This window comes from Mobula birostris, chromosome 23 (assembly GCF_030028105.1).
Source record: "Mobula birostris isolate sMobBir1 chromosome 23, sMobBir1.hap1, whole genome shotgun sequence".
Lineage (NCBI taxonomy): Eukaryota > Metazoa > Chordata > Chondrichthyes > Myliobatiformes > Myliobatidae > Mobula > Mobula birostris.
In genome coordinates, this window is record NC_092392.1 from 44782563 (window position 1) to 44797803 (window position 15241).

Genomic DNA, 15241 nt, shown 5'->3' on the forward strand with positions numbered 1-15241 from the left:
CTGTCCTGGGCTAGTCTTTCAAACTGTCCCCCAGTATCATCCATCTTCTTGGTGTATCTTTTCTATCCCAAGGATGAGGTATTTGAAGTTTCTTTCTTTTTCCAATATTTTTATTAAATTTCACATACATAAATACAGAATTCATAAAGATACTTATAAATCAAAATAAGGTAGCACTATATATAAATCACACTGATAAAGTTTCTATTAGTGTTTCTGTCGCCCTGGGATTTTATGGGATGGAGTTACTAGCCCTATGCCCAACCCCCCTCCTTTCGCAGTCAGGCTTGGGACTATCCGCGGTGAAGTTAATGACTCATTATGCCTACTCATTATTTTTCTGTCATTCATCCAAAAGAATACTCATGGCTGATTGAAAGCCAATAGTTCTCAGTCTCTTCACTTTTTAAAATATGTTCTGCTTTTCAGTTTTTTCTTCCAGAGTGCAAAACTTCATTATTCCCTGTGTCACTCATGCCAATTCAATTTAAACCATAGACTGTAGATCCCTTTTAAGCCTCCTTAGTGCTTAGTTTCTTACCCTTATGTTGTCAACAGACCTTTGTTGGCCTCCTCAATAATATATAATAAATAATTGAAGCTGATTCTTGTGGTAACCTTTTCATTATAGTTTGAAAATGATCTACAAACCCCATTTCCAGAAAAGTTGGGATATTTTCCAAAATGCAATAAAAACAAAAATCTGTGATATGTTAATTCACGTGAACCTTTATTTAACTGACAAAAGTACAAAGAAAAGATTTTCAATAGTTTTACTGACCAACTTAATTGAATTTTGTAAATATACACAAATTTAGAATTTGATGGCTGCAACACACTCAACAGAAGTTGGGACAGAGTTAAAATAAGATTGAAAAGTGCACGGAATATTCAAGTAACACCGGTTTGGAAGACTCCACATTAAGCAGGCTAATTGGTAGCAGGTGAGGTATCATGACTGGGTATAAAAGTAGCGTCCATCAAAGGCTCAGTCTTTGCAAGCAAAGATGGGTCGTGGCTCACCCCTTTGTGCCAAAATTCGTGAGAGAATTGTTAGTCAGTTCAAAAGGAACATTTCTCAACGCAAGATTGCAGAGAATTTAGGTCTTTCAACATCTACAGTACATAATATTGTGAAAAGATTCAGAGAATTCAGAGACATCTCAGTGCATAAAGGGCAAGGTCGGAAACCACTGTTGAATGCACGTGATCTTCGAGCCCTCAGGCTCTGCCTAAGAAACCGTCATGCTACTGTGACAATTATAGCCACCTGGGCTCGGGAGTACTTCGGAAAACCGTTGACACTCAACACAGTCCGTCGCTGCATCCAAAAATGCAACTTGAAACTGTATTAAGCAAGGAGGAAGCCATACATCAACTCTATGCAGAAATGCCGGCGAGTTCTCTGGGCCCGAGCTCATCTCAGATGGACCGAAAGACTGTGGAACCGTGCGCTGTGGTCAGATGAGTCCACATTTCAGCTAGTTTCCGGAAAAAACAGGCGTCGAGTTCTCTGTGCCAAAGACGAAAACGACCATCCAGATTGTTATCAGCGAAAGGTCTGTGATGGTATGGGGGTGCATCAGTGCCCACGGCATGGGTAAGTTGCATGTATGTGAAGGTACCATTGACTCTGAGGCGTACATTAGGATTTTAGAGAGACATATGTTGTCATCAAGGTGACGTCTCTTCCCAGGACATCCATGCTTATTTCAGCAGGACAATGCCAGACCACATTCCGCACAGGCTACAACAGCGTGGCTTTGTAGACACAGAGTGCGTGTGCTTGACTGGCCTGCTGCCAGTCCAGATCTATCTCCTATTGAAAATGTATGGCACATCATGAAGAGGAGAATCAGACAACGGAGACCACAGACTGTTGAGCAGCTGAAGTCTTATATCAAGCAAGAATGGACAAAATTTCCAATTGCAAATCTACTACAATTAGTATCCTCAGTTCCGAAACGATTAAAAAGTGTTATTAAAAGGAAAAGTGATGTAACACAATGGTAAACATGCCTCTGTCCCAATATGTTTACAAAATACAATTAGGTTGGTCAGTAAAACTATTGAAAATCTTTTCTTTGTACTTTTGTCGGTTAAATAAAGACTCACGTGAATTAACATATCACAGATTTTTGTTTTTATTGCATTTTGGAAAATATCCCAAATTTTCTGGAAATGGGGTTTGTATTTATCTCAACTGTCTTTTGCCAGGTAATTAGTTCATGTTTATATATTACCCCCCAATACCATTAAGTCTCCTTTTTTTTTACAATAATCTCTTCTCTGCACCTTATCACCCGCTTCTGAAGTCCAAATGCAATCCACTCTTTCCATGTATCCAATTGACTAGTCACTGCCTCTAAAAACACTAACAGATTTCTCAGGTGTGGTTTCCTTTTCAAAATGTCTACCCAGTTACCTTAAGATTTCAAAGTGCCTTGTAACTTGCTGCTAACAATAGATTCTAGAATTTTCCTATAATGATGTCAGGCTAACTGAGCCTAAATTCCCTGTTTCCCACTTTCTCCTTTATTGAGTTACAGAGTTTTGATATCTACCTTAAAATCTGCACAGAATATTTTTGAAAATCTAGACAATTGCATCTTCTATTTTTGTCATCACTTTTTAAAAAAGGAATTATGATGTAGGCCTTTATGTTCAGATTTGTTCATTTTTTTGTCCCATTCATGTTTCCAGTACAATTTCTTTATCAAGAATGTGTTCATTTTTCTCAGTGAAACTTGGTCCTTCAATATTTCCGGAATAGTTCTATTGTTTTGTGTTGGCGTGAATTACTTACCATTTCCTTATTAGATTTTCATGGGTTGTTTTTTTCCTGTTTTTGTCTGCAAGCAATCATTGCTTATCAATTTTTTTTCTTTGCATGGGCTGCGGAAACTGATATTAGCTTCCTTATACTTTCTTTTTCATTTCCATGTTTATTCCAAATTTTCTCTTTCAAAATTTAATGGAGAAAAAGAACAAAAAAAGAGAAAGAAAAGGAATTGGCTATCTGCCCTGTTTTTCAATGTCATAGCTGATTCTAAAATTTTCCCAATCCTCAAGCTGACTACTCCTTGCAGTAAGACTATAAATCTCTTCCTAAATCTCATGGTATCTTTAAACCTCTTTGTTCGCTGCATTCAATTTTGTTGTGATTTTTTCAATCCCTTGAGAGAATTTATATTCATTACATATCTTCTTGGTTCCTAAGGTTGTCATAGCCGGGGGTGGTGGTGGGGATAAGCTCCCACTACTTATAAAGTGCTCCAAATGGCGTGTGTCACTAACAGCCTCCGACAACCAAGTCCAACTCTTGCCCTTCACGTGTGGCTTAGCTACTAGGCCCAACGGAACTGTTTCTACTGACAAAAGGAGGGGCAAAGGCAGACCACTGGCCCCTCAAAACCAGTTGCTTCAGGCAGGTGGGGCTCGTCAGCCTTGAATGGCAGTTCACCAAGGAGAAGGAAAACTCTGATTTTAAACCTCGCTGTCTTGCAGCCATACCCACCCATGGGAAAGGCTTCGGGGGTAAACCCCAAAGAAGAAATCTGGAGCCGTGGTCTCTGAGCCAGTTTGATGTTGTTTACAACTTCACTCTGGCAACATCTGCCACGACATTGGTGCCAAGCTGTATCAGCACTTGCCCTTCCCTTGGACTACACCAGTGATGTGGAGAGGGGGAGCCCGCTGCATGGGCAACAGCCAGTTCTTCAAATCTTCCCACCCAAGCTTGCGCCCTGGAGAGGACACCGTCCACCAGAGGCACAAACCCATGATCCCCTGAGATCAACAGCTGTCTACAATCTTTTACATATAGCTCGCATATCTTTTAATCCAGTTTTTCAATCCACTTTTGCCAACCCACCCTCAACAGTTCCATAGTCACACAACTGTCATTTAACAAAAAAACTGCTGGAGGAAATCTACGGGCTAACTTGTGCTGATTGAGCTGAAATACCTTCTTCTGTTTGTAACAGTTCTGTGGAGACACAAGAGACTGGAGATGCTGTTAGCTGGAGCAAAATAACAAATTGCTGGAAGAGCTTGGTGGGTCAGGCAGCATCTGTGCAGGCAAAGGGATGAGTGATGTTTTGAGCAAAGGCCCTGCCTCAGGACTAGAAGTGTAGAAGAGAGATAGCCCAGAATAACAAGTTAAGAGGGAGGGGTAAGGCAGGGGAGGGGTGACTTGAAACATCAACCACCCCTTTGCCTTCACAAATGCTGCTTGACCTGCTGAGCTCTTCTAACAGCTTATTTGTTGCTCCACGTTCCAAGCCTGCATTCTCTTGTGTCTCCACCGAACTGTTACCAACAGGAGAAGGTTTTTTGGTCCACTCAATTTAAATTGACTTCAGTTAGACCCTACCCTTCATAACCATGCAAATTAATTTCCTTCATCCATATTTGATACATTATAGAAAATCCTAATTAACTGAGTATAGTTTTCTTATTTCAGACTATAGCAAACATGAGAGGGCACAGTTTTAAGGTGCTTAGAAGTAGGTACAGAGGAGATGTCAGGGGTAAGTTTTTTACGCAGAGAGTGCTGAATGCATGGAATAGGCTGCCGGCAATGGTGGTGGAGACGGATACAATAGGATCTTTTAAGAGACTCCTGGATAGATACATAGAGCCTTGAAAAATAGAGGGCTATGGGTAACCCTAGGTAATTTCTAAAGTAAGTACATGTTCAGCACAGCATTGTGGGCTGTATTGTGCTGTAAGTTTTCTTATGTTTCTACCATTGCCCCAATTTCAGACTACGCTAACTCACTCTCAAATCTATTTTAAAATCAGCTCATGTCCTGGATCCCAGGAGGTCTGATATATACAGATGTACCCCAATTCTCATCGCAAAATATTAAATCAAAGAAGTTTGTTTTTTGTTTAGATCCTTCACATTCAAATTGACTTGAAAGTTGTTCTCAGACTAACCCTTCACAAATAAAATCTTCTCGGGCTTCGAATATAATCGACGTATTGATGACAAACTCTGCCGGGGATGATGCGAAAGATGAAGGTGGCAGAGTTTGTCACTGAAACGTTGGTTGTAATCAAAACCTGTAACCGGATGGAAGCTTGAGAAGAGTTTATACATCACATACACTGGGAAAGTCCTAGATCCTAAGCCTCCACACTCTCACCGCAAATTTCATAGAGTTAGAGAGTATGAAAATGAAGAGCTTTCTATGATGTTTTATTTGTTTTATATGCCCCCCCCCCTCCATTTCCTGATGTATGCCCAGTACTAGTAGCCCCAGCCTGTATATTTTTTCCTTTGTTGTTCCTTGGCCCTCTTCAAGCTGACTCATCCTCTTGATTTTCCAGGATAACATTTTTTCTCTTATTTTAATTTCAGGGCGATAACTGGTCAACTCCCTTTCAATTTTATCTTTCTCTTCTAAACATCAATATTCAGCTCACAGTCCTGATCACCCTTCAAACACATCTGTATTAGATGCTGAGGTCCACATTGATATTTTCAAATAAAACAAAGGGCTGAGAATACTCAGCTGGTCAGTTAGCATCTGTGTGGGTGATGTTGCTGATGAATGACCTAATGTCAAAACTGGCTGTTTAACGTTTCAAGTCAATTTATTTTCTTTGTAATAAGAAAAGTGAGAAAGCAAGTTTGTTCACAGAGAAGAGGAGTGGAGTGAACAAAAGGATTGCTTTTGATAGAATGCAGATTGGCTGGGTGATATCATGCTTTCAGTGCTGTCTACATAATCGATTCATAGGGGTGTTTGGATGGGGTTGGAGGAGGACTTCGTTGGCCCTGTCAGATTGCAAACCGCACAGTTACTGCAACTCCCAGATACCCTGAAGACGGCACCTGTGCAGGGAGAAAACAAAAACTGAACTAATGTTCAGGTGGATGACACGCCATTTCTGAACACAAGCAACAACCTGTAATTGGTAAATTTAAGTCCTAAGGACTGTGCCGTGCCAAGATAAAATGACGAACTGTTCCTCCAGCTGACCGTTGCATTTTGTGCTTATTAGCTAAATGAGAGTAGTCCAAAAGAAGAACATCTCCAAAGGAACATTTTGAAATCTTGAGGTGTCATTGCTCATTTTGCCAGCTTGTAAAAAAATCCGCTTACTGCTTTTCATTCAGTGAACGCTGAAAACATTGCGTTCTCCTGGTATTCACTTTATCACACACATTCCCTTCGCTGTCTCCTTCTCATCCCTTTTTGCAACTTAAAACAACTTTTCACCTTTTCCTCATCTGGTGAATGGCATTTGAACTATTACATTAACTCCCGTTCTCGTTCTACAGATGCAGTCTCTGACTTGTTGAGTGTTTCCAGCGGTTTCTGCTTTAATTCCAGCATATTGTCGTTTTCCCCTTTCATTCGATAACCTTGGAACATTTACTTTGCTGCAAACGTTGCGGCAAATGTACATATTGTGCCTTTAGCTGCAATTGTTTTTTCTCCCGTATTCCACCACCTTGATTACAAACGCCTTCCTACCTTTGTTAGGTCCCCCACCCTGCTATCCCACTGATCTATTATTTTTATCCAGCTCGCCGACCTTCCTCGACAAAATCATGCTCCTAGATCTGTCCGTGACACTGCATCCACCACCATGCTTACACCAGTGAAAAGAATAGAAAGTTCAGTGAAAATGACGTTCGAGGCAGCCGTCTGTTTCAAAATCTGACCCAAGAACATTCTAACTATACCTGTTGTGAGTGGCATATTGCATCTCATTCAAATGCAATCAACTTTTTTGCGGTCAACAACGGACGGTTCTTGCAAATAACCGATTAACAGCCACTAACAAAACGACAGCCAATCTCGCGGCTGCGGTTTGTTTTGGCTGATTGTACTAAAGATAATCCGCCACACTGATGAAGTAAAATATTTATCATTTACATTTCTTCCTAAACACTTTTCCTCCCAGATTTCTCTGATAGTGGTACAAATGTCATCAGATAAATCTGGGAGAAAATGTGTTCTAGTTAATCGGTGTTTGGAGATAATTTTTTTGAACCAAACTTCAATGACGTGTATACGATAGCAAGAGAATAACAAGAGAAACCAGTTACTGTCGAAATCTGTATTTCTCCCTTTAACTCCTGACCAATTACTTTCTGCATATGCATCAGTGTTCCTGCTATTTATTTGTTCACATTTTCCACGCCAATCTGTGAAAAATCGCTTCTTGTTACGCACTTTAAAAAATGTTTGCGATGTTCCATCGATCTCACGAAATGTAATGGGGGTGTGAAATCGGCGCATTAAACAAATCCGACGAACATGTCCCCCAAATGTATCTTAAATTGGCCACACAGGAGTGAACAGTGGCCAGATTGTGAATTACTAAAACAAAAAATAACTTCATCCTATTATCGTAGTAGATTATTGCCTATTATATCATATGTTAAATAATTTCTCATAAGACGTGTCCAGATGCTTTTATTCATGTTGGGACAGATTTTGCCCCAGCTCGTTAGCACTGGCGTCGTCCACGTGAAGCAGGTAATTCCCCGTAGACACAGGGAAAACCCACCGGAAGTGGATTGGTGTTTTAGGTCTCACTTCATTAAAAAGTTTACACTGTCAGCGCAGAACAGAATCACGGGGACTGTAATATGTCCATAATCTAATCCGAAATTCGCCACGGAACTGCAAGCACTGACTTTTATTAGATTTTATATTTTGAAAAGATTACTGCAATAACAAAGTTTGTGGTAGTGTATCTGTTGTTTGAAGAAACGTAATGAATTGCTGCGTTTCTTCAAATAGTTTTGGTACGCTGTTTTCCAGTCGAGTGGGCCTTTGAATAAAGAAAGACTTTCAATTGTATATAACACACTATCGCGAGCGTTAGTGGCGTTTATGTATTTTTCTGTGATGTTCGCGAAGGTGTCATCGACAAGTTGATCAGTTCAAATAATTCTGGGATGATAGTGTACTTTTCACATCCTCTCTTTAAATTTCTTGGAAATTCCCCCCCCCCCCCGCCTCCACCGTTGAGTAAAATGCCTGCCAGTGCTCCTCCTCTGAGCTGGGCCAGTTGGGATTTTTGGTGCAGATACAGCTCAGTGCCATTGCTCTCCCTCTCCTCGCCCTCTCCCTCCTCTCTCTCTCTCTCTCTCTCTCTCTCCCCCTCCCGCCTGCGGACGTTTCCCTGTGTTTGTTATGAAGTGACATCACTCGGGCACAGGCTAACCCGAGCAGTGGAGTAGAGGCGCTCAGTGCTTCGGGGCTCGGCTGGGAGACGCCGTGCAAGGCTTCAGTAATATGGCGTCCATAGGAGACTTCGATCCTCTGCATGCCAACATCCCGGCCACGAAAGTGGAGATCACCATTTCTTGCAGGTAAGGGATGTCCTACAACCCCCTACCCCGCCCTTCCGCCCCCCCCCCCGTAAAAGCACGCGAGCACCAGCTGAGCGCGAAGTGTCTGTAGCGGTTCACTTTCACACCCACCCCGTGTATGGGTGACTGAGTGTCCGGTTAAAGTGAGACACTGGGAATGACTTGGGGAAAGTCGAGTCAGAACTATAATCCGCTTCTCTGCCTTCCTTCGCAACGTGGGAAGGCGTCCGAGGTCCTGTTCGGTTCGCGTACAAATCGTTTACTCCTCACCTTTCTGAGTGATCGGTGTTTGAAGTTAAAGGTGTTAAACTGAGTCTTGGAAAGTTGACAGGAAAGTGTCTCTCAGTTGACGGTGTCGGTGGGGTGGGCAAGAAATGACAACTTTTACCGCATCTTAATCACGGTGTTTTTGATAAGACGGAGTACGGTTCGATTCGTTGCTGAGAAAGAAACTGAAGTGATGCTGTGGTGTTTTGAACTGACGGGGCTTGGGTGTCCGAACCCCTCCCTGTTCCTCATCCGTGAGTTATCGAGGCGTCAGCTCTGGGAATTATCACACATCGCTTGACAATAAGCGGAGGAATTTCCCTGTTCAGTATATTAACTCCTGTGGTGCCGGACTTTTAAAGGAAGCCTTTTTTTTCCAGCCTAAGGCATTTTATTAAATAGTTTTAGTTTTAAGCAGTTTTGCATATTGTATTCTGGGGTCGTAGGGAGCAGGAGCCTGTATCTTTAAACCGACATTCTTGGCATCTTTCTTCATAAAAGTGATGCCTTAGACGTCTTCTTGCTGTTTATTTACATGCACGGATATTCTAAGCACTCTTTATTGCTGATCTAATTATTTGTGCAGTCATTTTAAATTTTAAAAAAACACGAGAAAACATCTAATTTTGGAGGCGAGATTCTTATGTGTCCGATTCGTATCGTGACTTCCCATTTGTAACAGAATGCTCTAGTAATTCCAAAACAGAAGCATATGACCTCACAATAAGTGTTTGATCGCAATTTGAAATTAGTGCTTTCTCTTGGGTAGCTGTCCACTGAGCCCAGCTCTTCCTTTTCAGACAACAAATTAAGCCAGTTCAAACGCGGAAGGGAAGCTGTATCTTGCAAAACGGGAAGCTGTTGCTGGAATGTGATCAGATTTTCAATACAGGACCCCCCCCCCCCGCCCCACCACCACCACCACCACCACCACCACCGAGCACGTCTACTAGTAGCAGTCGCAAGGTAGCAGCATCCATCGTCAAGGACCCCTACCATCCAGGACATGCTCTCCTCTGGCTGCTGTCACTGGGAGGAAGGTACAGGAGCCTTAGGTCCCACACCACCAGGTTCAGGAACAGTTAATGTCCTTCAACCATCAGACTCCTAAACCAGTGTGATAACTTCACTCTCTTCACTGTTCCACAATCTATGGACTCACCTTCAAGGACTCCACAACTCATATTCTCTATATTATTTATGCATGTTTGTTGTTTGACTGCCTGTTCTTGTGTAGGTTTCCTATTTACTGAGAATGCCCACAAGAAAATGAATTTCACGGTAGTATATGGTGACATATATGTACTTTGGTAATAAATTTACTTTGAAGTTTGAACTTTGAGATTTTAACTTTGGGTTGGATATTCCTTAATCTGCTAATGAATGCTTGATTATTCGCAAGAGCAACTCATTATTCAACGTGGTCGAGGACAGTTGCATGTCACATACCTGTTGGGAAAATCATAAACAAGAGGTTCTGCAGATGCTGGAAATCCAGAGTAGCGCACACAAAATGCTGGAGGAACTCAGCTGATCCGGCAATATCAATGGAGGGGAATAAACCCTCAATGTTTCAGGCCAAGGTACTTCATCGGGTGCCTAGCACTACCTTTGCATTGTAACTTATAGAAATGTAATTTGTCTTGCGCTGTACTGCTACCACAAAACAACAGAATTCAGGACATACGTCAGCGATTCTGATTCTTAAGACCATAAAACATAGGAGCAGAATTAGGCCATTCAGCCCGTCAAGTCTGCTCTGCCATTCCATCATGGATGATCTATTATCCGTTTATAAGACCATACGATGTAGCAGAATTAGGCCATCCAGCTTATCAGCTGATTCTGATAGATATTTAGTTGAAATTTTCAGTATATAACAACATTTCTAGTTCCCTAGTGATAACAAAATCTCAAGCCTTGAAATTCACCATTATCTGTTAATTGTGTATTAGCCAAGTTGAAGCCAGTACTGTGCTGAAACCTCAGCAGGAGATGTTGGAAAATATTCAGAAGGTTAGACAAATGTCTGTAAAGGTCTGCTACCTACTGCCATGTTCCACGTTCCAGGCTTTAAGAATACGTGAAGGAAGTTGCACTTTAGTACCACCAGTGCATGGGGCTCTGGGAACGTTTGTAATTGTTAAACACCTTCAAACACTTCATGAACCAACGTCACAGACAATGCATCTTTCAGTCAAATCCTTGAAATAACATGCCATGGTGAAGTTAGGGTTCTTGTACACAGATGAGTGAATAATTAGTGTTGCTAAAATATGTTGTATTAAATATGGGGAGGCATGCTTCTCAGTTGCACATCTTTCTAGTTATACTGCTCTCACTCTCACTCAGCTATCTTTGCCAGGATTAATTTTCATGTAACACTGTAATATGTATTTACAGTTTAAAAACCAAGATGGGGATACAAATAACTTCTCAATGTTAGGCAACAAGAGTTGATGTCCATTAGTATTGTTGTAGGATGGGTTCAGTTTGGTATAAATGGCCAATCATGAACATCATACAACAGAGGCAATGCAGTAGGAACAGTGATTGCTCAAAAAATTGATGCACATTACTGAAACACTAATTTCATCAGCCTGCTTCTATGGTATATGATACTTCAAAAATTACTTAATGGTCTCATAAAATTGTGACGATCTATCTCTCAAAAATATCACAAACAATGATTTCCTTGATGAAGGAAAGCCAATGAATGTTGTCTACATGAACTTTGGCAAGGTCTTTGACAAAGTCCTGCATGGAAAACTGGTCAAGGAGGTTCAATTGCTTGGCATTCAGGATGGGATAGTATTTTGGAATTGATACTGGATTCACGGGAGAAATCAGAGAGTGCAAGTATATGTTTACCTCTCTGAGGGAGGCCTGTGATTAGTGGTTTGGTGTTGGTCGTGTGGCAAATTTGCTGATGATACCAAAAATAGAGGTGTAGGAGACAGTGAGGAAGGTTAGCAAAGCCTGCAGTGGAATCTGAACCAGCTGGAAAAGTGGGCTATAAGTGGTAGATGGAATTTAATGCAGGCACTTTGGGAGGGCAAACCAAGGTAGGATTTACACAAGGCATTGAGGAGTGTGATAGAACAGAAGGATCTTGGAAACCCATTATTTCCTGAAAGTGGCATCACGGATAGGTAATGTCATAAAGAGGGCTTTTGGCAATTGGCCTTCATAATCAAAGTATCAACTATAGGAGTTGGGGTGTTATGTTGAAATTGCTTAAGGTGTTGCTGAGGCCTTATCTGGAGTTTTGTGTTCGTTTCTGGTCACCTACCAACAGGAAAGTTATCAATAAGATTGAAAGCATACAGAGATGTTACCTGGACTTGAATTGAGTTGTAAGGAAAGGTTGAATAGGTTAGGACTTGATTCCCTGGTGTGTAAGAGAATGAGGGGAGAAGTATACAAAATTGAGGTGAATAGCTAGGGTAAATGCAAACAGGCTTTTTCCACTGAGGTGCAAACTAGAGGTCATAGGTTAAGGATGAAAGGTGAAATATTTAAAGGGAACCTGAGGGGGAAATTCTTCACTCAGAGGGTGATACGAGTGTGGAACAAGCTGCCAACAGAAGTGGCGGATGCAAGTTCAGTCTCAATATTTAAGAGAAATTTACATAAGTTCCTGGATGGGAGGGTTATGTCAGGCTATGGTCTGGATGTAGGTTGATGGGATGAGACAGAATAACAGTTTGGCACAGACGAGATGGGCTGAATGGTCTGTTTCTGTGCTGTAGTGTTCTCTGACGCTAAACCAAAACTGACACAGAGTTTTGGATGTGCAAGGCACAATGAACATGTGTATGTGAATGCAGTCTGTCGATGCAATATCTTGCTAATCTGAGCCACGCTGATATGGAGGAATCATTGCCCAAAAGCCTTGGAAGATTTCATGTTTGTGTTATCTTAATTAGAATAGACACATTAATCAGAAAGGGGGAAAGGATATTCTGAAAATGGAGATTAATGTGTTGTTTATAAAAATCCTTCTTAGCTATCAACAAATATTCCTTTTGGGAGTTATCAGCAAGGCATCTTTGTGGCTAGATTCCTAATGAACACCGATGGGAGGACCAATTTCAGCTATGATGATGCCGGAGACCCGATTCTTTGTGGTTCATGTCCAACTAATTAAAACCTACAGTAGAATACTGCAGGAAGATTTATTCTTTTGCTGAAAAGAGCCATGGAGTTCTGCATATTGAAAGAAAAAGCTGATGGAGCCATATGGCACGCCAATGGACTTCGTCTCTGGCGCCCAGCTGGTATTTTGATGTGGTTCTGTACAGCAGAAAAACGTCTGAATCAGAATATGTTTTCTAAAGTTGTAGATACGTATATCAGCATGTGACATAACTAAAAGTGGAGTTGGGAAAATTGAATTAAGAAGTACATGAGCAACTAAAGCAGGGCTTGGTTGCTTGTGCCTGCTCTGTAGTTGAATTGGGTGGTGTCTGGTCTTTTATCTTTCATCTACTTTCCTGGAATAACCCCCAATGATGGAAAGCGGGTATATTGATGTTTTGCAGCAAGACAAACATGAACATATCTTTCAATTACTGAGAACGATGAGGGTACAGATCATGATTTGAATCTGAGAATCTACCGCTTAAGGATTGTAGACTGCATGATAAGTGTAGCAAGAACTCTGAAGAAGAAATGCCTCATTAAACTATTGAATGCTACATTAATCATGGCTTTCATTTCATGAAATAACCCTCTGGCAGCTTAACTAAATTGTGAGCAGCAAAACGAGAGGAACAGAAAGCCATCTTTGCTTCTAAAGTTAAAAGCACAAGTTGGAATGACCAGTCATTGTTTGCTGGACTCTAAATTCTGTAGCTAGAGGTACTATACCTCAGATTCGCTTTTGGATTCAGATTTAGATTTATTTATCATGGGTACAGTGAAATGGGTCATTTTCGTTAACAACCAACATATCCAAGGATGTGCTGGGTGCAGCTCACACATATTGCCATACATTCTGGCGCGCACATAGCACACCCACAATGCTTAGCACAACAACACAACAGAACATACCAAGTGACAAAGCAATAACAGCACAAAAAGTCCTGTTTCTCCCTCCCACTTGCCCACCCTTGTACAATCCTCTAACCCTCAGCCTCCAGTGGACTTGTGGATTTGCAGATGTTGGGCCTTCAGCTTCCCCATTGGACTTGCAGAGATTTGCAGATTGGGGTCTTTAGTCATTGGGCCTTGACCTTTGGGTTTCTGATTGACCTTTGGGCCATGGTCTTTGGTATCCATCCAGGACGTGCCAATGAGGATATGAACTCTTGCTGGGCACTTGCTCTGTTCCTTCCTTTCTCCTAAAGTTTCTTCTGCTGCAAACATTGTTTTATGGTATACAATTTGAAAAAGGGAAGTTCAATCAAAAATTGCAAAAACTGAACAATTTCCAGACTTCCTAATAGATTTCATCAGACCAATATTCTCATCACCTTGCTCATCGGATGGCATCCCGTGACCCTTTCCAAGTGGTGGTGTGAAACTGGAACTATTGTCAAACACATGCTACACTAATTTGATGAAACGAAGCGGGTTGGTAATTATTTTTCTTTGATGTTGACTTTAAAGGTCTGGAGAAGTAACAGAGCTATATTTTCAAAGATATCAGCTGTAGCCATTTGCCATTTTCTCTTTGGAGTCTGCACCTGATTACCCAATAATTTGAGACTGAGCCTTTCCTATTTCTTCTCATGCTTACCATGTTTTTCTTTCTTTCATCTCATACCTGTCGAACAGTTTTGGTGACTTGGCTTCCTTTTTTCAGAATATACTGCTTGGACTATTTTTCATCTGCATTTCGTGGAGAAGGAAGGCCTCTTTTTTTTGTATGAGTGACCCAGCATTGATGGATTCCAGTTGCCCTGATACCGTTTCTCCATGACCACAATGTCCAGGTGAAACCTTCCACTGTGCTCGTCACTGACAGTGCCAGGATTTGCAGGGAAAATGTCTAAATGTGAATGCAGGAAATGAATCTTTAGTGACATTTGCACTTCATAGTCTTGTATGCTTGAAGCATGTTGTCAACCAGCTGCACGTAACTTGGTGTTCTGTAGTTGCCAAGAAAATCTTCAGCAACATCTTTGAATGCCTTCCATGGGATTTTCTCCCGTCCCACTAAAAGTTTCTCGAGTTGCCTGTCATTGATGACCTGTTTGATTTGTGGACCAACAAAATGCCTTCCTTGACCTTGGCATCAGTTATTCTGACTTGAATTGAAATAACAAATATAGCTGATTTTAAAATAAAATTGTGTGTGATAGGGAAAATTCATGGTGATTTTCATGGTCAGCAGCCCAAGATCCATAAGGCACACCCAAAGGTGTTCAGAAAGCAAAATCTTTGTTGTCCAGTGTAGTCTGTAAATGTGGGCAGCAATGAAAATATATCTATTTTGGAGAAACAAATGTGGTAAATGGAAGATCTCAAGCACTCACCTTACAAAGCTGATGCCAGCATGGCGCTACAGTGGCAGCCTATTGAATGTGATAGTGGACAGTCAAGGGGCCACTCTTACACAGGTAAACAATGTAAAACGAGGTTTCTCTCCTTGTTTTAGTGGAGTGAGTATCCCTTTGAGACACT

General features: G+C 41.3%; 1 protein-coding gene across 1 annotated transcript in view; it reads left to right on the forward strand.

Annotated features, from left to right (window-relative positions):
• The first annotated feature begins 8016 nt into the window (after positions 1–8016).
• Positions 8017–15241, forward strand: part of LOC140186828 (copine-8) — a 338594-nt gene continuing 331369 nt past the window's right edge. Inside the window, exon 1 of the mRNA XM_072241442.1 lies at positions 8017–8344. Coding sequence (XP_072097543.1) covers positions 8268–8344 — 77 coding nt within the window. The 5' untranslated portion in view covers positions 8017–8267. The remainder of the gene's footprint in view (positions 8345–15241) is intronic.